The sequence below is a fragment of the Tachyglossus aculeatus genome, chromosome 1 (assembly GCF_015852505.1).
Source record: "Tachyglossus aculeatus isolate mTacAcu1 chromosome 1, mTacAcu1.pri, whole genome shotgun sequence".
Lineage (NCBI taxonomy): Eukaryota > Metazoa > Chordata > Mammalia > Monotremata > Tachyglossidae > Tachyglossus > Tachyglossus aculeatus.
Window position 1 is genome coordinate 95,298,799 of NC_052066.1, and position 24,112 is coordinate 95,322,910.

General features: G+C 46.9%; 1 protein-coding gene and 1 non-coding gene across 2 annotated transcripts in view; one reads left to right on the forward strand and one right to left on the reverse strand.

Annotated features, from left to right (window-relative positions):
- DNER (delta/notch like EGF repeat containing) overlaps nucleotides 1-24,112 on the reverse strand; it is a 218,869-nt gene that overhangs the window by 19,401 nt on the left and 175,356 nt on the right. Inside the window, exon 8 of the mRNA XM_038750023.1 lies at nucleotides 11,006-11,230. Coding sequence (XP_038605951.1) covers nucleotides 11,006-11,230 — 225 coding nt within the window. The remainder of the gene's footprint in view (nucleotides 1-11,005; nucleotides 11,231-24,112) is intronic.
- On the forward strand, nucleotides 22,068-22,204 carry LOC119937061. Its single transcript, XR_005453917.1, has one exon. It is a non-coding gene; the product is annotated as a small nucleolar RNA SNORA7 (small nucleolar RNA).

Here is a 24,112-nt window from a genome sequence, read left to right on the forward strand (position 1 = left end):
TTAGATAGTGTTTCTAGGATAAGGGGGTGGTCCACAGTGACGAAGACAGCAGTTAGGTTAAGGAGGATTAGGATGGAGTGGAGATAATTGGATTTGTCAAGAAGGAGGTCAGTGGTGACCTTGGAGAGGACTGTTTCCATGAGGCTGTACAGGGTGTGGAAGCCAGATTTCAGATGGACAAGGAGAGAGTTGGAGGGGTAAAAATGGATGCAGCAAGTGTAGACAACTGGCTTCAGGAGTTTGGAAAGGAATGGTTGGAGGGAGATGGGCTAACTGGAAAGTGCATAGGATCACCATCTTTTTCTTATAATAATAATAATAATAATAACAATAATAATAATAATTGTGGTATTTGTTAAGTGCTTCCTATGTGCCAGGCACTGTACTAAATGCTGGAGTGGATACAAGCAAATCGGGTTGGACACAGTCCCTGTCCCACATAGGGCTCAGACTCTTAATCCCCATTTTACAGATGAAGTAACTGAGGCACAGAAAAGTGAAGTGACTTACCCAAGGTCACATAGCAGACAAGAGGTGGAGTAGGGATTAGAACCCTTGACTTTCTTATTTACAGGCCCAGGCTCTATCCACTATGCCATGCTGCTTCTCCTGCCTGTCCTCCTGTCCTTGAGCCAATGGGTAATGGAGGATTGCCAGAGGACTGAGGGAGAGGGAGGAGAAGGAAAGCCACAGGATGGGACAGGAGAAAAGGAGGAACTAAAACTTTCAGGGAAAAAAAGAGGAACAGCAAGCAAGAGGGTGGAAAGGGAAGGAAGAAATAGAAAACAAAAAGCAAAACCTAAATTTGGACTCCCTGTGGGAAATAGCAGAATGAAAAGAAGGAAGGTCCAGAAAAGGAAACAGACTAAAAAGCTGAGTATGAGGAAAGAAGGAAAGGGCAACAGAAAACTGAAAGGAAGAGCAAGGGAGAATGAGGAAAGTCTGGGGGAGAAGGGGACTCTACTCCCCTTGAGAAGCAGCATGGCTCAGTGTAAAGAGTGCGGGCTTGGGAGTCAGCGGTCATGGGTTCGAATCCCTGCTCAGCCACTTGTCAGCTGTGTGACCCTGGGCAAGCCACTTAACTTCTCTGTGCCTCAGTTACCTCATCTGTAAAATGGGGATTAAGACTGTGATCCCCACGTGGGACAACCTGATCACCTTGTATCCTCCCCAGCGCTTAGAACAGTGCTTTGCACATCGTAAGCACTTAAACACCAACATCATTATTATTATTATTACTCTGTCCTAATCCTCCTTGACCTCTCTTAGCAACCTTTGCTTCTACAGCCTGACCCCTCCTCCTGGAAAGACTAACCCCAGGTTCTCTGATAGGTGTCTCCTGGTTCTCTTCCTACTTCTCTGACCATTCCTTCTTGACTCTTTTGTGGGCTCCTCTTCTGCCTCCCACCCCTGCAACTGTGGGGGTCCCTCAAGCCTCGGTTCTGAGTCCCCTTCTAGTCTTCATCTACTCCCACACCCTCAGGGAGCTCATCTGCTCTCAAGGCTTTATCTACCATCTGTATGAGAATCATGTCCAAATTTACATCCTCCCTGTCTCACAAGCCCACAATCTTGGCACTAGCCTTTTCTTTCCTTTTAATGGTATTTGTTAAACACTTGCTGAGTGCCAGACACTGTACTAAGCCCTGGGGTAAACACAAGCTAATCAGTTTGGACACAGTCCATGTCCTACATGGGGTTCCCAGTCTTAATCCCCATTTTAAAGATGAGGTAACTGAGGCATAGTGAAGTTAAGTGACTGGACTAGGGTCACACATAGTCTTGATTTATGTTTCTCTTTCAGCTCACATATTCAGTCAGTCACCGATTCTTTCTTAACACCATCTCCTTTCTCTCCTTCTGAACTGCCATCATGCCTATCCAAGCACATCCTGCCAATTCTATCTTCAACGCATATCTTTATTACGCTCCTTTCTCTCCAATCAATCAATCAATCAATCAATCAATCGTATTTATTGAGCGCTTACTATGTGCACAGCACTGCACTAAGCGCTTGGGAAGTATAAATTGGCAACATATAGAGACAGTCCCTACCCAACAGTGGGCTCACAGTCTAAAAGGGGAAGACAGAGAACAAAACCAAACATACTAACAAAATAAAATAAATAGAATAGATATGTACAAGTAAAATAAATAAATAGAGTAATAAATATGTACAAACATATATACATATATACAGGTGCTGTGGGGAAGGGAAGGAGGTAAGATGGGGGGATGGAGAGGGGGACGAGGAGGAGAGGAAGGAAGGGGCTCAGTCTGGGAAGGCCTCCTGGAGGAGGTGAGCTCTCAGTAGGGCCTTGAAGGGAGGAAGAGAGCTAGCTTGGCGGATGGGCAGAGGGAGGGCATTCCAGGCCCGGGGGATGACGTGAGCCGGGGGTCGATGGCGGGACAGGCGAGAACGAGGTACGGTGAGGAGATTAGCGGCGGAGGAGCGGAGGGTGAGGGCTGGGCTGTAGAAGGAGAGAAAGGAGGTGAGGTAGGAGGGGGCGAGGTGATGGAGAGCCTTGAAGCCCAGGGTGAGGAGTTTCTGCCTGATGCGCAGATTGATTGGTAGCCACTGGAGATTTTTGAGGAGGGGAGTAATATGCCCAGAGCGTTTCTGGACAAAGATAATCCGGGCAGCAGCATGAAGTATGGATTGAAGTGGAGAGAGACATGAGGATGGGAGATCAGAGAGAAGGCTGATGCAGTAGTCCAGACGGGATAGGATGAGAGCTTGAATGAGCAGGGTAGCGGTTGGGATGGAGAGGAAAGGGCGGATCTTGGAAATGTTGCGGAGCTGAGACCGGCAGGTTTTGGTTACGGCTTGGATGTGAGGGGTGAATGAGAGAGCGGAGTCGAGGATGACACCAAGGTTGCGGGCTTGTGAGATGGGAAGGATGGTAGTGCCGTCAACAGAGATGGGAAAGTCAGGGAGAGGGCAGGGTTTGGGAGGGAAGACAAGGAGTTCAGTCTTGGACATGTTGAGTTTTAGGTGGCGGGCAGACATCCAGATGGAGATGTCCTGAAGGCAGGAGGAGATGCGAGCCTGGAGAGAGGGGGAGAGAGCAGGGGCAGAGATGTAGATCTGGGTGTCATCAGCGTAGAGATGATAGTTGAAGCCGTGGGAGCGAATGAGGTCACCAAGGGAGTGCGTGTAGATCGAGAACAGAAGGGGACCAAGCACTGAACCTTGGGGAACCCCCACTGTAAGAGGATGGGATGGGGAGGAGGAGCCTGCAAAAGGGACTGAGAAAGAACGACCGGAGAGATAAGAGGAGAACCAGGAGAGGACAGAGTCTGTGAAGCCAAGGTCAGATAGCGTGTTGAGAAGAAGGGGGTGGTCCACAGTGTCAAAGGCAGCTGAGAGGTCGAGGAGGATTAGGACAGAGTATGAGCAGTTGGAGTTGGCAAGCAGGAGGTCATTGGTGACCTTTGAGAGGGCAGTTTCCGTGGAATGTAGGGGATGGAAGCCAGACTGGAGGGGGTCGAGGAGAGAGTTGTTGTTGAGGAATTCTAGGCAGCGCGTATAGACAATTCTTTCAAGGAGTTTGGAAAGGAATGGTAGGAGGGATATGGGGCGATAACTAGAAGGTGAGGTGGGGTCAAGAGAGGGTTTTTTTAGGATGGGAGAGACATGGGCATGTTTGAAGGCAGAGGGGAAGGAACCAGTGGAGAGTGAGCGGTTGAAGATGGAAGTTAAGGAGGGGAGAAGGGATGGAGCGAGAGATTTCATGAGATGAGAGGGAATGGGATCAGAAGCACAGGTGGCCGGAGTAGCACTTGAGAGGAGGGAGGAGAGCTCCTCTGAGGATACTGCTGGGAAGGATGGGAGAGTAGCAGAGAGTGTTGAGAGCCGGGGGGATGGAGAAAGGGGGGAAGAGACTTTGGGGAGGTCGGACCTGATGGATTTAATTTTGTTAATGAAGTAGGAGGCCAGATCGTTGGGGGTGAGGGAAGGAGGAGGGGGAGGAACCACGGAACTGAGAAGGGAGTTGAATGTGCGGAAGAGCTGGCGGGGGTGATGGGCATGGGTGTCAATGAGGGAGGAGAAATAGTTTTGTCTGGCAGAAGAGAGGGCTGAGTTAAGGCAGGAAAGGATAAACTTGAAGTGAATGAGGTTGGCATGGTGTTTAGACTTTCGCCAGCAGCGTTCGGCAGCTCGAGCATAAGAGCGAAGGAGGCGGACAGTGGCAGTGATCCAGGGCTGTGGGTTAGTCGTACGAGAGCGGCGAAGGGAAAGGGGAGCGAGTGAGTCTAGCTGAGTAGAAAGGGTAGAGTTGAGAGCAGTAATCTGATCATCAAGACTGGGTAGAGAGGAGAGGGCGGCGAGGTGGGGTGTGAGGCGCTCTGAAAGATGGGTGGGGTCCAGAGAGCAGAGATCTCTGTGAGGGAGTAATACGGATTTACAGGGGAAAGGAGTGTGAGTGAGGAGGCAGGTGAGAAGATTATGATCAGAGAGAGGGATTTCAGAGTTGGTGAGGGTGGACATAGTGCAGCGGTAGGAGATGATGAGGTCTAGGGTATGACCAAGTTGGTGAGTGGGTGAGGTGGGGTGGAGGAAGAGGTTGGCAGAGTCAAGGAGAGATAGAAGGTGGGCGGCAGAGGAGTCGTCAGGGATATCCATGTGGATATTGAAGTCTCCGAGGATCAGAGTGGGCATGGAGAAGGAGAGAAGGAAGGTGAGGAAGGGGTCAAAGTCGTTAAAGAAGTTGGAAGTGGGGCCGGGAGGGTGGTAGATGACGGCTTCAAGAATCTGGAGGGGGTGGTAGAGGCGAATAACGTGGGCTTCAAAGGAAGGGAAGGAAAGGGAAGGGGGAGGAGGGATAGTGCGAAAGCGACATTGAGGGGCGAGAAGAAACCGACACCTCCTCCTTTTTCGGTGAGTCTGGGGGAGTGGGAGAAGAAGAGGCCTACACTGCAGAGAGCAGCAGAAGAGACCGCGTCGTCCGGAGACAGCCATGTTTCAGTTAGGGTGAGGAGGAGTAGAGAGCTGGAAAGGAATAGGTCCAGGATGAAAGGGATCTTACTTAAAACGGAGCGGGGGTTCCGGAGGCCACACTTGGCAGCAGCTGTCAGGGGAGGGGAGGGAGGGGGAAGGGTGCGAGGGGTGGGGAGGGTTTGGATTGGGATGAGTTGGCGGGGGCCTGGGCGGGGAGAGTGGGAAGGGGGGTGGCGATGGGAAAGGAGAACTGGGATGGGGTGGGGTCGGGGAGAAGGGGAGGGAGGGGGCCGGGAGGGAGGAGCGGAGGACTGGCGCTGGTACAGAGGAATCCTTGGTAGGGGGTGAGGGGGAGTGGTCTTGGTGGGGGAGAGGGAGGGAAAAAGCTGGGTGGGAGAGGGGAAGGGGAAGGTGAGGAATGGGAATGGCAGTTGGGAGCAAGGGAATTGAAAGTTCACGGTGAGGTCAGCAGGGCGAGTGACAGTACAGCGGGAGGTTAACAATTGAGATGCAGAAGGAATAAAACAGTAGCAATGATATAAGTAGGCGATGGCATCACAGGGTGTAGTTAAGCAATCAATATGCTATGGCAATAATAAAATTGGCAGATAATGATGTCACAGAGAGCAGATACAAACTATTAAGTGCTGGAGTGGGGTGGGCCTGTTAAGGGGGGGTCAGGGAGCAGAGATACCTGGGGAGAGGAGCGAACAGTCAACTAGCATGGGAGGGCTGAGTAGGTGCGAATGAGGTTGTCGTTAATGTAACATGGTCTCCAACCCAACTAGTCTGTTCTGAGCATTGAACTGAAGCCCTGCATCAGCCTCCTCCCTAACCTCCTTGCCTTCAGCCTCTCCCCTCTCTGGGCCATACTTAATTCTGCTGCCTGAATCGTTTTTCTAAAAAGTCAATCTGCACATTTCTCCTCACTCCTCACATACCTCCTGAGGTTGCCCCTCCGCTTCTGCATCAAACAGAATTCTACTCCTCACCTTAGGTTTTAAAGTGCTCAATCAGCTCTCTCCCTTCTACCTATCCTCACTCGTTTCCCACACTAACCCAGATGGCATGCTTTGCTCCTCTGACACCAACCTATTTATTGTGCCTTGATCTTCTCTCTCACCATGGACTCCTTCCTCCCCCTTTATATCTAACAGGCCATCACTCTCCCCATCTTCAAAGCCTACTATAATTATAACTCCTCCAGGAAGCCTTCCCTAGCTACCCTCTCATCTCGCCACACTATTCTCCCTCCCTTCTGTGTTACCTATGCACTTGTCTGAACCCTTTAAGCATTTTCAAGCTATTTTCAAGCCATATATTCAAACCATCACTAAAATCCTGTCAGTTCTGCCTTCACAACATCATCAAAATCCGCCCTTTCCTCTCCATCCAAACAACCACATTAATGCAAGCACTTGGCTTATGCTGCCTTGGTTATTGTATCAGCTTCTTTGTTGACCTCCCTGCCTCCCCTCTCCTCACTGCAGTCCATACTCCACTCTACTGCCCGAATCATTTTCCTTCAAAAACATTCAGACCATGTTTCCCAACTCCTCAAGAAACTCCAGTGGTTGCCCATTAAACTCTGCATCAAGCAAAAACTCCTCACTATTGGCTTTAGAGCACTTAACCACCTTGCCCCCTCCTACCTCATCTCACTGCTCTCCTACTACAACCCAGCCTGCACACTTCATTCCTCTGATGTTAACCTTCTCACTGTACCATGAACTCGTTTATCTTGCTGCCAACCTCTCGCCCACATCCTACCTATGGCTTGGAATGCCCTTCCTCCTCATAACAGAGAGATGATTGCTCTCCCCCATTTCAAAGCCTTATTGAAGGCACATCTCCTCCAGGAAGCCTTCCCTGACTGAGCTCTCCTCTCCTCTTCTCTCACTCCCTTCTTCACCACTCATATTTGCTCCTTCATTCATTCTCTCTCCCTTCCCCATGGCACATATGTATATAACTATATACATCTGTAATTTATATATTTACCTTTTTTTATATTAATGTCTGTCCCCCCCTCTAGACTGTGAGTTCATTGTGGGCAGGAATGTGTTTGATGTCATACTGTACTCTCATTCATTCATTCAATCATATTTATTGAGCACTTACTGTGTGCAGAGCACTGTACTAAGTGCTTGGGAAGTACAAGTTGGCAACATATAGAGATGGTCCCTACCCAACAACGGGCTCACGGTCTAGGCCAGAGGTAAGGCCTGGGTGAGAGATTGGCGGTGAGACAGACTAGATCGAGGTACCGTGAGAAGGTTGGCATTAAAGAGGTGAAGGGTGTGGGCTGGGTTGTAGTAGGAGAGTAGTGAGGTGTGGTAAGAAGGTGTAAAAGAATTGAGTGCTTTAACACCCATGGTGCAGAGTTTCTCTTTGATGTGGAGGTGGATGGGCATCCAGTGGAGTTTCTTGAGGAGTGGGGAAACGTGGCCTGGATGTTTCTATAGAAAAATGATTCAGGCAGCAGAGTGAAGTATGGACCGGACTAGGGAGAAACTGGAAGACTGAGAATGTGCAGACAGGGGTGTGGGTGCAAGAAGGTTTGATCCATCTGTAAAAATTAGGGGCCCTGGGTCTTCTCCATCATACAGTCAGGTCAGACAGAACCTGTTCCCTTCACAGAGTCCCAATCTCCATTTCCAGTACCAGCCTCTTGCTGGGTATGACAGCCCCTTCCTCATTCTCTCCTCCTCCACAGATGAACTTTTAAGCATACAAATTCATAAACAAACATATTCACCAACCATAAACAACACCTTCCCTTAGAGGTGGTAGCCTAAGCACTTGGTACAGTGCATTGCACCCAGTAAGTGCTCAATCAATCAATCAATCGTATTTATTGAACACTTACTGTGTGCAGAGCACTGTACTAAGCACTTGGGAAGTACAAGTTGGCAACACATAGAGACGGTCCCTACCCAACAGTGGGCTCACAGTCCAGAAGAGTGGGCTCACAGTCTAGAAGATTGTGACTCAATAAATTTGATTAAATAAAAATAAATACTATTTTGATACACACCCATGCCTATAGCTCTCACGTACACATTCTTTATACTTTGTTGCTTCTGCTACCTGAAATTTATTTTAATGTCTATCTCTTCATTAGACTGTAAGCTCCATGAAGTCAGGGATAGTATCTACCAACTCAAATATACTCTCCCAAGAGCTTAGTACACAGTGCCCTGCAAACAATAAGCACTCAACAAATGCCACTGGTTGAAGGGAGAAGGGGCACACATAGAGGAACAGAGCAGTAGTGGTTGCAATAATAGTATTAAGTGCTTCCTCTGTGCAGAGCACTGTACTGAACATTGAGGAGAAAAAACACACGTAGAAAGACGATGAGAGAGAGAGAGAGAGAGAGAGCATTCTTGGAGAGAGAGCATTCTTGGGCAGAGAAAGATACAGGAAGGAAACAAGGAGGGGGTGAGCTGAAGTACAGTGAGACAGGTAGGGAGAGACAGAACCAGAGAGCAAGGGATACTGACTTGAGAGAAAAAAAACAGAGCAGAGAAGCCAGCAGTGAAAGCCTCCCCTCCTTACCATCTCCTTCACCCACTTTATCTGCTCTTTCCATTCCCCTCCCTCAAGCACTGTAGTATCTCAGGATCTCTCTCAAAATCTACCCCCTCCACCTGCAAATCAGACCCCATTGCTTCGCACCTTATCAAAACACTTGTCCCCTCCCTTCTTCAACTGTCACTCTCCAATGGCTTCTTCTCCAATGGCTTCAAACATGCCCATGTCTCCCCTATCCTAAAAAAAATCTCCCTTGACCTCACAGTTCCCTCCAGTTATAGCCCCATCTCCCTCCTACCATTCCTCTCCAAACTCCTTGAGCAAGTTATCTACAATCACTGTCACTTAACTTCTCTGGGCCTCAGTTACCTCATCTGTAAAATGGGGATTAAGACTGTGAGCTCCAGGTGGGACAATCTGATTACCTTGTATCTACCCCAGCACTTAGAACAGTGCTTGGCACATAGTAAGCACTTAACAAATACCAACATTATTATTATTTAAAACACTCAATTACCTTGACCCTTCCTACTTCACCTCTCTACTCTCCTACAACCCAGAATGACAACCTACTCATTGTTCATTGACCTCATCTATCTAGCTGACAACCTCTTGCCCACATCCTGACTCTGGTCTGGAATGCCCTCCCTCCTCATGGGCAACAGACAATTACTCTTTCCCCCTTCAAAGCCTTACTGAAGGCACATGTCCTCCAAGGGGCCTTCCTTGACTAAGCCTTCCTTTCCTCTTCTCCCACTACATGGCCCTGACTTGCTCCCTTTATTCATCCCCCTTCCCAGCCCCACAGTACTCATGTACATATCTGTAATTTCATTTATAATAATAATGATGGCATTTGTTAAGTGCTAACTATGTGCCAAACACTGTTCTAAGTGCTGGGGAGATACAAGGTAATCAGGTTGTCCCACATGGGGCTCACAGTCTTAATCCCCATTTTCCAGATGAGGGAACTGAGGTACAGAGAAGTGAAGTGACTTGCCCAAAGTCACACAGCTGACAAGTGGCAGAGTAAGAATTAGAACCCATGACCTCTGACTCCCAAGCCCAGGCTCTTTCCTCTGAGCCACGCTGCTTCTCATAAATGATGGTATTTGTCTATATTAATGTCTGTCTCCACCTCTACACTGTAAGGTCATTGTGGGGAGAGAATGCATCTATTATATTGTTATATTGTACTCTGCCAAGTGCTTACTACAGTGGCTTGAACACAGTAAGTGCTCAATAAATATGATTGATTGATTGACTGACTGATTGAGCACTTGAGAGAGTGCAATACAACAGAATTGGTAGACATGTTCCCTGCTCACTCCTCCTCCTCCTCCTCCTGGGGAGCCTCCACCCTCAGATCACCCTCAGATCATAATTGGCATTATGTTGCCAATTTGTACTTCCCAAGCACTTAGTACAGTGCTCTGCACATAGTAAGCACTCAATAAATACGATTGATGATGATGATGATGATGATGATCACTTGGCACATCTCTTCCAAGAGGCCTTCCCTGACAAAGCCATCTTTTCCTGTCCAGAAACGCTCTGGGCATGTTACTCCCCTCCTCAAAAATCTCCAATGGCTACCAATCAATCAGCGCATCAGGCAGAAACTCCTCACCCTGGGCTTCAAGGCTCTCCATCACCTCGCCCCCTCCTACCTCACCTCCTTTCTCTCCTTCTACAGCCCACCCAGCACCCTCTGCTCCTCTGCTGCTAATCTCCTCACCATGCCTCGTTCTCGCCTGTCCTGCCATCAACCCCTGGCCCACATCATCCCCCGGGCCTGGAATGCCCTCCCTCTGCCCCGCCGCCAAGCTAGCTCTTTTCCTCCCTTCAAGGCATTACTGAGAGCTCACCTCCTCTAGAGGCCTTCCCAGACTGAGCCCCTTCCTTCCTCTCCCCCTCGTCTCCCTCTCCATCCCCCCAATCTTACCTCCTTCCCTTCCCCACAGCACCTGTACATATGTATATGTGTTTGTACATATTTATTACTCTATTTATTTATTTATTTATTTACTTGTACATATCTATTCTATTTATTTTATTTTGTTAGTATGTTTGGTTTTGTTCTCTGTCTCCCACTTTTAGACTGTGAGCCCACTGTTGGGTAGGGACTGTCTCTATATGTTGCCAACTTGTACTTCCCAAGCGCTTAGTACAGTGCTCTGCACACAGTAAGTGCTCAATAAATACAATTGATTGATTGATTGATTGATTGATTCCTTTTCTTCAATTCCCTTCTGCTTCTCCCTGACTTGCTCCCCTTATTCATCCCCCCTTCCAGCCCCACAGTATTTGTATACAGTCTGTAATGTATTTACATTAATGTCTATCTACCCCACCAAGATCATAAATTCACTGTGGGCAGGGAACTTGTCTGTTTATTGTTACACTGTACTCTCCCAAGTGCTCAATACAGTGCTCTGCACACAGTAAGCACTCAATAAATACAACTGACTGACTAACTTGGGAATAGAGGAGACTGAGAAGGAAGGGCAAAGATTTGGTACAGACCAGGATTGCAAAGGCACTTATAGCTGGTTCCAAGGCTGAGACAGCTCCCGTGTGCGCAGGGATTAAGGGCGCAGAAATCGATGGGCTGAGCACAGGTGGGACCTGTGAATCCAGGGCTACAGCTGCAGCTGAAGTGGGAGCTGGCCGTCAGACACGTAGCATTGTTCTGGCAGGGGGAAGAGGCGCATGCGTCCACTTCCTCTTCACAAGACGAACCCACGAACCCTGTGAAAAGGAGACGGGATTTTTCAAATGGAGCATGGATTTTTTAATTGGAATTAAATAACCCCCCGGCTCTCAACCCTCTCTGCTACTCTCCCATCCTTCCCAGCAGTGTCCTCAGAGGAGCTCTCCTCCCTCCTCTCAAGTGCTACTCCGGCCACCTGTGCTTCTGACCCCATTCACTCTCATCTCATGAAATCTCTCACTCCATCTCTTCTCCACTCCTTAACTTCCATCTTCAACCGCTCACTCTCCACTGGTTCCTTCCCCTCTGCCTTCAAACATGCCCATGTCTCTCCCATCCTAAAAAAAACCCTCTCTTGACCCCACCTCACCTTCTAGTTATCGCCCCATATCCCTTCTACCATTCCTTTCCAAACTCCTTGAACGAGTTGTCTACATGCGCTGCCTCGAATTCCTCAACACCAACTCTCACCTCGACCCCCTCCAGTCTGGCTTCCGTCCCCTACATTCCACAGAAACTGCCCTCTCAAAGGTCACCAATGACCTCCTGCTTGCCAAATCCAATGGCTCATACTCTATCCTAATCCTCCTCGACCTCTCAGCTGCCTTTGACACTGTGGACCTTTTAGACTGTGAGCCCACTGTTGGGTAGGGACTGTCTCTATATGTTGCCAATTTGTACTTCCCAAGCGCTTAGTACAGTGCTCTGCACATAGTAAGCGCTCAATAAATACGATTGATGATGATGATGGACCACCCCCTTCTCCTCAACATGCTATCCGACCTTGGCTTCACAGACTCAGTCCTCTCCTGGCTCTCTTCTTATCTCTCCGGTCGTACATTCTCACTCTTTTTTGCAGGCTCCTCCTCCCCCTCCCATCCCCTTACTGTGGGGGTTCCCCAAGGTTCAGTGCTTGGTCCCCTTCTGTTCTCGATCTACACGCACTCCCTTGGTGACCTCATTCGCTCCCACGGCTTCAACTATCATCTACGCTGATGACACCCAGATCCACATCTCTGCCCCTGCTCTCTCCCCGTCTCTCCAGGCTCGCATCTCCTCCTGCCTTCAGGACATCTCCATCTGGATGTCTGTCCGCCCCCTAAAACTCAACATGTCCAAGACTGAACTCCTTGTCTTCCCTCCCAAACCCTGCCCTCTCCCTGACTTTCCCATCTCTGTTGACAGCACTACCATCCTTCCCGTCTCACAAGTCCGCAACCTTGGTGTCATCCTCGACTCCGCTCTCTCGTTCACCCCTCACATCCAAGCCGTCACCAAAACCTGCCGGTCTCAGCTCTGCAACATTGCCAAGATCTGCCCTTTCCTCTCCATCCAAACCGCTACCCTGCTCGTTCAAGTTCTCATCCTATCCCGTCTGGACTACTGCATCAGCCTTCTCTCTAATCTCCCATCCTTGTGTCTCTCCCCACTTCAATCCATACTTCATGCTGCTGCTTGGATTGTTTTTGTCCAGAAATGCTCTGGGCATGTTACTCCTCTCCTCAAAAATCTCCAGTGGCTACCAATCAATCTGCGCATCAGGCAGAAACTCCTTACCCTGGGCTTCAAGGCTGTCCATCAACTTGCCCCCTCTTACCTCATCTCCCTTCTCTCCTTCTACAGCCCAGCCCGCACCCTCTGCTCCTCTGCCGCTAATCTCCTCACCATGCCTCGTTCTCACCTGTCCCGCCATCGACCCCCGGCCCACGTCATCCCCCGGGCCTGGAATGCCCTCCCTCTGCCCGTCCACCAAGCTAGCTCTCTTCCTCCCTTCAAGGCCCTACTGAGAGCTCACCTCCTCCAGGAGGCCTTCCCAGACTGAGCCCCTTCCTTCCTCTCCCCCTCATCCCCCCTCCATCCCCCCCATCTCACCTCCTTCCCTTCCCCACAGCACCTGTATATATGTATATATGTTTGTACACATTTATTACTCTATTTATTTATTTATTTATTTTACTTGTACATATCTATTCTATTTATTTTATTTTGTTAGTATGTTTGGTTTTGTTCTCTGTCTCTCCCTTCTAGAGTGTGAGCCCACTGTTGGGTAGGGACTGTCTCTATATGTTGCCAACTTGTACTTCCCAAGTGCTTAGTACAGTGCTCTGCACACAGTAAGCACTCAATAAATACGATTGATTGATTGATTGATAACCTGGAATGACTAGCATGTGATCTAAATCCCATTCATATCCCCCAGGTGAATGCTTGGAAGCTGATGTGGATGTGGTATTATTGGGGAAAGGGGGTGTCGTGGAGTTCTTTGCAAGATCAGCTCCTCTGATCATTGGGGCCCCATCAAGAAGTGGCTGTCCCACTGCACAGACAGAAATCAAATATTGGACTGTGTGAAAAGAGGCCGGGCTTGGGAGTCAGAGATCATGGGTTCTAATCCTAGCTCTGCCACTTGTCAGCTGTGTGACTTTGGGCAAGTCACTTAACTTCTCTTTGTCTCTGTTTCCTCATCTGTAAAATGGGGAGTAAGACTGTGAGCCCCACGTGGGACTACCTGATTACCTTATATTCCCCCCAGCACTTAGAACAGTGCTTCACACATAGTAAGCACTTAACAAATGCCATTATTATTATTATTGTTAACTTGTATCTGTTTCCCTGTGAGGAACAGAGTAGTGAGAGTATTTATTAGAACAGTGCTTTACATATAGTAAGCACTTAACCAAGGCCATCATCATCATCACCACCATCATTAAATGTTCAGTGAGCACAGGGCACTGTTCTAAGTTCTGGGAGAGAACTGCCAGGTGGAAATTAGATGCAAAATTATGTGATATTTTTGAGCTTTTACTGCATGTAGAGAACTGCATTAAGAACTTGAGAGAGTACAATTAAGAGAAAAAATCCCTACCTTCAGAGAGCTCACAAGCTAATGGGGGAGACAGAGCACAGACACAAATCATTCATAAATAGTTAAAGCAGGTCGAAGAATATAGGCAGGTGGAAGAGTATGAGAAAGGGGTCAGAAGAAAGAGAATCAAGAGTCAGGCCCAGTGAGAAGCAGCTTGCCCAAGTGGACAGAGCACAGGCCTTTAAATCAGAGGATTTGGGTTTGAATCCTGGCTCTGTCACTTATCTGCTATATAACCTTGGGCAAGTCACATCACTTCTCCGTGCCTCAATTACCTCATCTGTAAAATGGAGATTTAGATCGAACCCCATATGGGACACGGACTGTATCCAACTTAATTATCCCATATTATCCAGATCTTAGTACAGTGCCCGGAACATAGTAAGTGCTTAACAAATACCATTTAAAAAAGGGTTTAGGAACTGGTTTTATCAAGCAATCCTCCTTGCTTTATCCTGCACAGGGCTGTTTTTTGGCTCCTAGTGAGAGAGGTTTGCTTATTAAACCATCAGAGTATTGAGCTGGACTGTGTCATTTCCTGAATCCTGAGCAGAACTCCAAATGATTGAAGACGTGCTTGTGCACAGACTCATAAAGTCTTGAAGTTTTGAATCTACCTAAGTCCCTAAGTGTTGGCTTAATCTGGATGACATAAGGCCACCTTTAGAGCTGGGGAAAATATTTGGCAGAAATTGCAAGCAGACTAGCTTACGTAGCCATGTTATTTGAGCCATTTCTCTCCACCGGGCTGTTCTGGGCCTTGGCTTCCAATCTGCCCTGGGCCAGCAGAGCTGTGTGAGGTTTAGGCAGCATGCTTCCTCAAATTTTCGATCACCAGGAAGGGTTTGGTTGGGGCCGGACTCTGGTGAACTGAATGGCTGCCCTTTGGGGCCCCTGTTGGTCCCCTATAACATTCTCACTGTACCTCGATCTCGTCTATCTTGCCGCTGACCTCTCTCTCACGACCTGTCTCTGGCCTGGAGCGCCCTGCCTCCTCATATCCAACAGACGATTACTCCCCCCACCTGAAGGCACATCTCCTCCAAGAGGCCTTCCCTGACTAAAGCCTCCTTTCCTCTTCTCCCACTCCCTGCTGCATCACCCTGACTTGCTCTGTTTATTTCACTGTTTATGCTACTTGTCTGCTGTGTGACCTCGGGCAAGCCACTTAACTTCTCTATGACTCAATTACCTCATCTGTAAAATGAAGATTAAGACTGTGAGCCCCACGTGGGACAACCTGATTACTTTGTATTTACCCCATTGCTCAGAACAGTGCTTGGCACATAGTAAGTGCTTAACAAATACCAGTAGTAGCATAGCATAGTGGATAAAGCACAAGCCTGGAAGTCAGAAGGTCATGAGTTCTAATCCTGGCTCCACCACTCGTCTGCTGTGTGATCTTGGGCAAGTCACTTCACTTCTCTGTGCCTCAGTTCCCTAATCTGTAAAATGGGTATTGAGAGTGTGAGCCCCATGTGGGACAGGGACTTTGTCCAACTTCATTTGCTTGTTTCCACCCCAGCGCTTGTGTACAGTGCCTGGCCCATAGTAAGTGCTTAATAAATACCATTATTATTATTATTATTATTATTATTATTCATCTTCCCTTCCAGCCCCACAGCAGAGAATGTACCTGTTATATTGTACTCTGCCGAGTGCTTAATACAGTTCTCTGCACACAATAAGTGCTCAATAAATAAGACATTGACTATACCACCAGATCTGTCAGACTCTGAGCCTCATCCTTTAGGGGTCTATCACCAAACCCCTTTATTCTTTTAGACTGTGAGCCCACTGTTGGGTAGGGACTGTCTCTATATGTTGCCAATTTATACTTCCCAAGCGCTTAGTACAGTGCTCTGCACACAGTAAGCACTCAATAAATACGATTGATGATGATGATTCTTAGATTGCGGGCCCCACAAGGAGGTAATTCTAACCTGGGCATTTTTTTCTGAGGGTTTAGTATAGTGCTTTACACGTATGAAGCACTCAATAAATGACTACTACTGCTCCAGGAGGACAGGAGGTAGGATGCAACTGTCTCATTCATCCTGACACTCCATCTACCAGTTCCTCCATTCCCACCCTCTTGCCTGGTAACTGGGGAATACCCTTTAATTTATCCCATTCAGACAATTTCCAAATAAGTGCAACCTGCCCCGTTTCCCTCTAGACTGTGAGTTTGTTATGGATATGAAATGTGTCTACCAACTCTGCTATATTGTACTCTCCCAAGCACTTGGAACAGTGATCTGCATATGGTAAGTGCTCAAAATAAATCACTGATTGATTGACCCCCGCCTCAACACCCAGATGTCCTGAAAGCCATTAATTCTTTCCAGTTTCTAAATGAAATATCTAACTTCACTTAGAAGAAAATTCATAGGTTACTTCTGACACACTGATTTTTGTCAGCAAGAGTGTGGCCAATATGAGATTGCTTCTTGCTACCCAGGAAATCCACTACTATAGGTATGCCTTACTGAAGATAGAGGGAAAGTTTTTTCCATACCTTAAAGATATATCAATCTATCAATTAATCATATTTATTGAGTGCTTACCATGTGCAGAGCACTGAACTAAGTGCTTGGGAGAGTACAATACAACAATATAACAGAGTTGGTAGACACGTTCCCTGCCCACAATAAGCTTACAGTCTAGAGAGGGAGACAGACAGTAATATGAATTACAGATATGTACATGAATAATTATGGTTATTTAGTTAGCACTTACTATGTGCCAGGCACTGTACTAAGCGCTGGGGTGGATACAAGCAAATCGGGTTGGATGCAGTCCCTGTCCAAGGTGGGACTCAGAGACTCAATCCCCATTTTACAGATGAGGTAACTGAGGCCCAGAGAAGTGAAGTGACTTGCCCAAGGTCAAACAGCAGATAAGAGGCAGAGCCAAGATTAGAACTCAGGACCTTCTGACTCCGAAACCCATGCTCTTTCCACTACGCTATGCTGCTTCTCTGCTGTGGGCTGAGGGAGGAAGGGCGAATAAAGGGAGCAAATCCAAGTGCAAGGATGATGCAGAAGGGAGTGGATGAAGAGGAAATGAGGGTTAAGTCAGGGGAGTCTCTTTAAGAAGTATGGCAGACTGCCCCAAAGGATTCGGGGACTTGCAATGAAAGTATTACTGAATTTGTGGGCAGACAGGGGGAAATCTATGTAATTCAACAGTACTACAAACCCCAGAATGCATTGTTTTGGGACCTATACTGGAGGGTGATTAGTTTAGGGCTTCAGGGCTTGCTGGACTGAGGACTCAGCATTATGTTGCATTACTGTCATTCCTAATTCATTATGCTCTGTCTCCTTTCCTTGCCAGCAACACAATTCCTCCCCTGAATTCACTGGCATCATTGTATTTGAATTTCCCTTTCCCTATTTAGCCCTTATTTTGGCTCAAGTAGTCATGGTCTGGATTTTGAGCCAAAGCTACCGCCATTGTCCGTATGATTTATCTATTTCCACTGAGGCCAGAAACCTTTCCTAATTACGTTAACCTAAGAAATTTAAACATGATTAACCCATGAACTTCCTCTTAAAGAAACTCTGATGAAAAGTAAAAAGCATTTACCACTGGTTCAAGCATTCCCATTCCCAAAGCTCCCTCACTGTATAATGATAATTATTAGAATTACTTCTCACCCCTATTTTTACAGATTTTTCCTTTAGCCTTCAGTGCCTGGAGGTGTCCTGGGTATAAGCAAATTCAAATAAATTCGTCCAGAAGAACTGTGGGGCTGCTCTTTTCAAATCCTTTTTTAAAAGCCCAATACATATATAATGAAGGCAACATTGTGCTGCCCTGGAAAAAGCCACACACCATCATCAACAGTCAACATCAGCAGCAGCAGCATTAGAGAAGTAGTGTGACTCAGTGGCAAGAGCCCAGGCTTGGGAGTCAGAGATCATGGGTTCTAATCCTGGCTCTGCCACTTGTCAGCTGTGTGACTTTGGATAAGTCACTTAACTTCTCTGAGCCTCAGCCCCATCTGTAAAATGGGGATTAACACTGTGAGCCCCATGTGGGACAACCTGATCACCTTGTATCCCCCCCAGTGCTTAGAACAGTGCTTTGCACATAGTAAGCACTTAACAAATGCCATCATTATTATCAACAGTTACAAGAACATTTTTTATGATACTTTTTTAAATGGCATTTATCAAGTGTTTACTATGTGCAAAGCACCGTTCTAAGCGCTGGGGAAGTTACAAGGTGATCAGGTTGTCCCACAGGGTGCTCACTGTCTTAATTCCCATACAGATGAGGTAATTTAGGCACAGAGAAGTTAAGTGACTTGCTCAAACTCACACAGCTGACAATTGGCAGAACCGGGATTTGAGCCTATGACCTCTGACTCCAAAGCCCATGCTCTTTCCACTGAGCCATGCTGCTTCTCTTGTTAAGTGCTTACTATGTGCCAGGCACTGTACTAAGCACTGGGGTAGATACAAGTAAATCAGGTTAGAAAAGTGCCTGTTCCACATAGCGCTCACAGTCTTAATCCCCATTTTACTCATTCATTCATTCAATCATATTTATTGAGTGCCTACTGTATACGGAGCACTGTACTAAGACCTTGGGAGATAAGCAGTCAGAAATGGATGACTGCTTAGAGCAGAGATTTCAGGACAGTTGGTCAACCAAGGGGAGAATTAAAAACAGAGCAATATGCAGTTCAATTAACCTTAATTATTGAGCACTTACTAAAGAGAGACAATCCCTGCCCACACCAGGCTTACAGTCTAGACGGGGGGAGACAGACATCAAAACAAATAAACAGGTATTTTACAGATGAGTAAATAAGGCACAGAGAAGTGAAATAATTTGCTGCAGGTCACCCAGCAGACAAGTGGAGGAGTTGGGATTAGAACCCAGGACCTCTGATTCCCAGGCCCATGCTCTTTCCACTAGGCTGAACTGCTCCTCAGGCAGAACTATCTGATAGCCTTGTTTGGGATTTTGAGATCCCAGCTGAGGGTCAGTTATTAACATAGAAGAGACTGATTTAAATGTGCCAAATCTGCTCCATTCTATTCAACTTCTCCAAGGAGTATTTTTATGAGTCAATTCTTCCATTTCTGGGCTGATTACTCCTCCAGGACTCCATGCAGGATGGGGAAAATACCTTCACTTTGGACTAGAGCTTTACATTCCAGGTTTAAGGAAATCATACGTGAGCCAATATTTTCTAAAAGCACGATCTGTAATGTTGTCTCATTTCTGATACAAATTTGTTGTAATGGAAAAGGTTAGCTTTTTTGTATCACATGCAAAATGCTTGTCTGCATGCTCAGAAACATTTCTGGAGGTTGGCAAGTTTGCCTGATCCCAGCATCTGGCCCGAACTAGAATGACTGTGACAAAAGGATAGCTTACTAATAATAAAGGTGATTTTATCTTCAGAGGAAAGAAATTTTCACACTTTAAAACCCCACAAACATGAGGTGGCAGAGCCATGGGCAGCGGAGAGATAAGCAGTCAGAAATGGATGCCTGCTTAGAGCAGAGACTTCAGAGCAGTTGGTCGACCAAGGGGAGAATTAAAAACAGAGCAATAGTCATTCAATCCTATTGATTGAGCGCTTACTGTGTGCAGAGCACTGGACTAAGCGCTTGGGAAGTACAAGTCGGCAACATATGCAGACGGTCCCTACCCAACAACAGGCTCATAGTCTTGAAGGGGTAGACAGACAACAAAACAAAACGTGTAGAAAGGTATCAAAACCGTCAGAATTAACAGAATAAGTAATTAGAATAATAGCTGTATAAATAGAATTATAGCTATGATTGCAGCTAAATATGCAGTTCAATTAACCCTAGTTTCGAGCACTTACTATATGCAGAGCACTATACTAAGTACTTGGCAGAGTGCAATATAACAGGGTTTTTTATGGTATTTGTTAAGCATTTACTATTTACAGGCACTGTTCTAAGCACTGGGGCAGATACAAGGTTCCGGTCCCATGTGGAGCTCACAGATTTTATCCCCATTTTACAGATGAGGTAACTTCAGCACATTGAAGTGAAGTGACTTGTACAAGGTCACACAACAGACAAGTGATGGAGCCAAGACTAAAACCTTCTGACTTCTAGGCTCATGCTCTATCCATTAGGCCACACTGCTTATATATGTTCTATTATAACATGTTCCTTGTCCACAAGGGTCTTAGAATTTTTCTTCTCAAATAGTAAAAATGGTATTTTTGAGCACCTACTGGATGCTATGCACTGTACAAAGTGCTTGGGAAATGTATAGCAAAAGAGACCCAGTCCTTGTCTACAAGTAATAATAATAATAATAATGATGGCACTTGTTAAGCGCTTACTATGTGCAAAGCACTGTTCTAAGCACTGGGGGCATACAAGGTGATCCCACATAGGGCTCATAGTCTTCATCCCCATTCTACAGATGAGGTCACTGAGGCCCAGAGAAGTGAAGTGACTAGCCCAAAGTCACACAGCTGACAAGTGGGGGGGCCGGGATTAGAACCCATGACCTCTGACTCCCAAGCCCGAGCTCTTTCTACTGAGCCACGTTGGTTCTCTAATAGATGGTAGGTGGGGGTTTCTTCTTTTCCCAGAGTCAGTCAGTCATACTTACTGAGCACATACCGTGTGCACAGCACTGTACTAAGCGCTTGGAGAGTACAGTAGAACAATGCGACAGACATAGTCCTTGCCCACACTGAGCAGTCTAGAGAGGGAGACACATTTGTATCAGTAAATACGAATTCTCCCCCTTCTAGACTGTGAGCCCGCTGTTGAGTAGGGACCGTCTCTATATGTTGCCAACTTGTACTTCCCAAGCGCTCAGTATAGTGCTCTGCACACAGTAAGTGCTCAATAAATACGACTGAATGGATAAATAAAATGATAGATATGTAAGTGCTGCGCGGCTGGGACGGGGGGTGAATAAAGGAAGCAAGTCAATGCAGCACAGAAGGGAGTGGGAGAAGAGGAAAGGAGGGCTGCCTTGAATAAAAACCGACAAGCACTGTTGGGGGACGGGGGTGTGGAGCAGGAGAATAATAATAATAATAATAATGTCATTTCTTAAGCGCTTACTATGTGCAAAGCACTGTTCTAAGTGCTGGGGCATTTACAAGGTGATCACGTTGTCCCACGTGGGGATCACAGTCTTAATCCCCATTTTACAAGGAATTTAAATCTTAATAGGGGAGACAGACGAAATGGTGGCAAAATAGTGTGAGTTCACTTTCAAGATACCATAATCTGTGTTTCAGTAACATTCGTATTAGATCAATACTTGCTCTTCAGGGTCAATAATAATAACAGTTTGTGCATTTATTCAGCTCCTTAAGGACCTAGGTTCTTAACCCGGTTCTGCGGCTTGTCTGCTGTGTGACCTAGAGCAAGTCGCTGAACTTCTCTGTGCCTCAGTCACCTCATCTGTAAATGGGAATTAATACCGTGAGCCCCATGTGGGATGTGGACTGTGTCCAACCTGATTAGCTTATATCTATCCCAGAGTTTAATACTGTACAAATAGCCAAAAAAAGAGCACTTACTATGTGCCAAGCACTGTGGTAGATACAAGCTATTTAGGGTGGATTCAGTCCCTGTTCCACATGGGGATTACAGTCAAAGTAGGAGGAAGAACAGGTATTTAATCCCCATTTGACAGATGAGGAACCTGAGGCACAAAGAAGAGACTAGTCCAAGGGCCATTCCACTAAGCCAAGCTGCCTCAAAGGTGACACTAACTGGGCAGTGGATAGTCATATGGTTCTGGGTTCTAATCCTGACTCTAGCACTTGTCCGCTGTGTGGGCTTGGGCAAGTCACTTCACTTCTTTGTATCTTGGTTAGCTCATCTGTCAAATGGGGATTAAGATTGTGATCCCCACTTGAAACAGGGTCTGTGTCCAACCCAATTTGCTGGATCCACCCCAGTGCTTAGTACAGTGCCTGTCACATGGTAAGCGCCTAACAAATACCACAATTATTATTATTATGGCACTTACTATGTCACCTCTCAGGATTGCACCTGGAGAGTTTCCAGTACTCTACCAGTGTCGATGAAGGGAGGGAGTGCCAAGCAGGGCATATCCATTCCATTCCTAGCTTGGGCAGTGGCTAGCGAATGGAAGGCAATCTACTACAAGTCAAAATTCACCTGTGCTGGGCAGTAGTGGCATGGAAGAGAGTCGAGAGCAGAGACTGAGGTTACCTGTGTGGAAGGAGGCAACGGTAAACCACTTTCATATTTTTACCAAGAAAACTCTACGGATACACCACCAGAATGATCGCAGATGGAGGTGGGGTATTCTGGGAGAGATGTGTCCACAACATCACTTTGGGTCGGACACAGCTCGACAGCATAAGACAACAACTTACTCTGTGCCAAGCACTGTGTTAAACACTGGGGTAGTTACAAGCTAATCAAGTCCCACCTGGAGTTCGCAGTCTCCTGACACTTCTGACTGGCTGAAATTTCATCAGTGTGTGCAGCTGGGGTGGCAGCGATGCAAAACCAACCAAACCTTGACTGTCATCCCTTCAGCACTGCCTGCCAGCAAAGACTTCCCCTCCTTACTCTGTTGCTAGAGGTATGAGTGAGTAGTGTGTGGGTTTGGGGCAGGTACAGTACTAAAAATAGTACCTCCACTGGGCTTTAGTCTATTGATGGGGTCAGATACTTTTTGAAGGTATTGATCTTCTCAGTGGAAAGAGCCCGGGCTTTGGAGTCAGAGGTCATGGGTTCAAATCCCTGCTCCACCAATTGTCAGCTGTGTGACTTTGGGCAAGTCACTTCACTTCTTTGTGCCTCAGTTCCCTCATATAAAATGGGGATTAAGACTGTGAACCCCCCGTGGGACAACCTGATCACCTTGTAACCTCCCCAGCGCTTAGAACAGTGCTTTGCACAGAGTAAGCACTTAATAAATGCCATCATTATTATTCTCTGTATTTCTGCGAAGAGCGTGTTTGCTGCGCCACCTTGTGGATACAAGCTGCGTTGTGGCTCTTAAAAGACGTGGCTGATCATGTCGGTTCTCTTGGACTCAGGGAATGATTGTGGGATCTCACTGCTCAACATTGTAGGAGTAATTGTACGTATTAGGCGCTTACTGTGGGCAAAGCACTGTACTAGGCGCTGGGAGAAAATGCACAGGTGGGAATTCGATGCAGTCCCTGTCCACCATTGCTGGCAAAATTCTAACCAGTCAGCTCTGGCCCCTTTCTTCCGGAAGGAGGTGAAGATGGTGGCATCTTTGAAATCCTGTGCCATTTCCTCAATATTCAACATGTTGAGGAATGCCTTTGAAGGCAACTATAGACCCCAACTGGTAACTAAGGCATTCAGTCAGCTTGCCCACTTATCCTCACTCCTCTCCCACTACACCCCAGTTTGCATGCTTCGGTCCTCTAAACTAACCTAGTCACTGTCCCTCATTCTCATCTCTCTGGCTACCGACCTCTTGCTCACACCCTCCTTTCTGTCTGGAACTCTCTTCTGCTTCTATCTGGCCAACCACGACTGCCCCATCTTCAAATCTCTTCTAAAATCACATGTCATCCAGGAGGCCTACCCAGAATGTCCTTCCCTCTTCCAAATCTCCCATCGTGCTGCCACTTTAGTAGCATACATCACCTAAACACCTAAGCCACCCAACCTCTTTGTAACACCAATATGTGTGTGCATATATATATGTACATACATATATATACACAAATTTATATGTATATATGTATATGTAAATATGTGTGTATATATACACATACACACACACATACACACATACATATGTATACATTAAGAAGCAGCATGGCTCAGTGGAAAGAGCACGGGCTCGGGAGTCAGAGGTAATGGGTTCTAATCCTGGCTCCGCCACTTGTCAGCTGTATGACTTTGGGCAAGTCACTTAACTTCTCGGTGCCTCAGTTACCTCATCTGTAAAATGGGAATTAAGATTGTGAGCCCCACGTGGGACAACCTGATTACCTTGTATCCCTCCCCCAGCGCTTAGAACAGTGCTTGGCACATAGTAGGCACTTAACAAGTGCCATCAT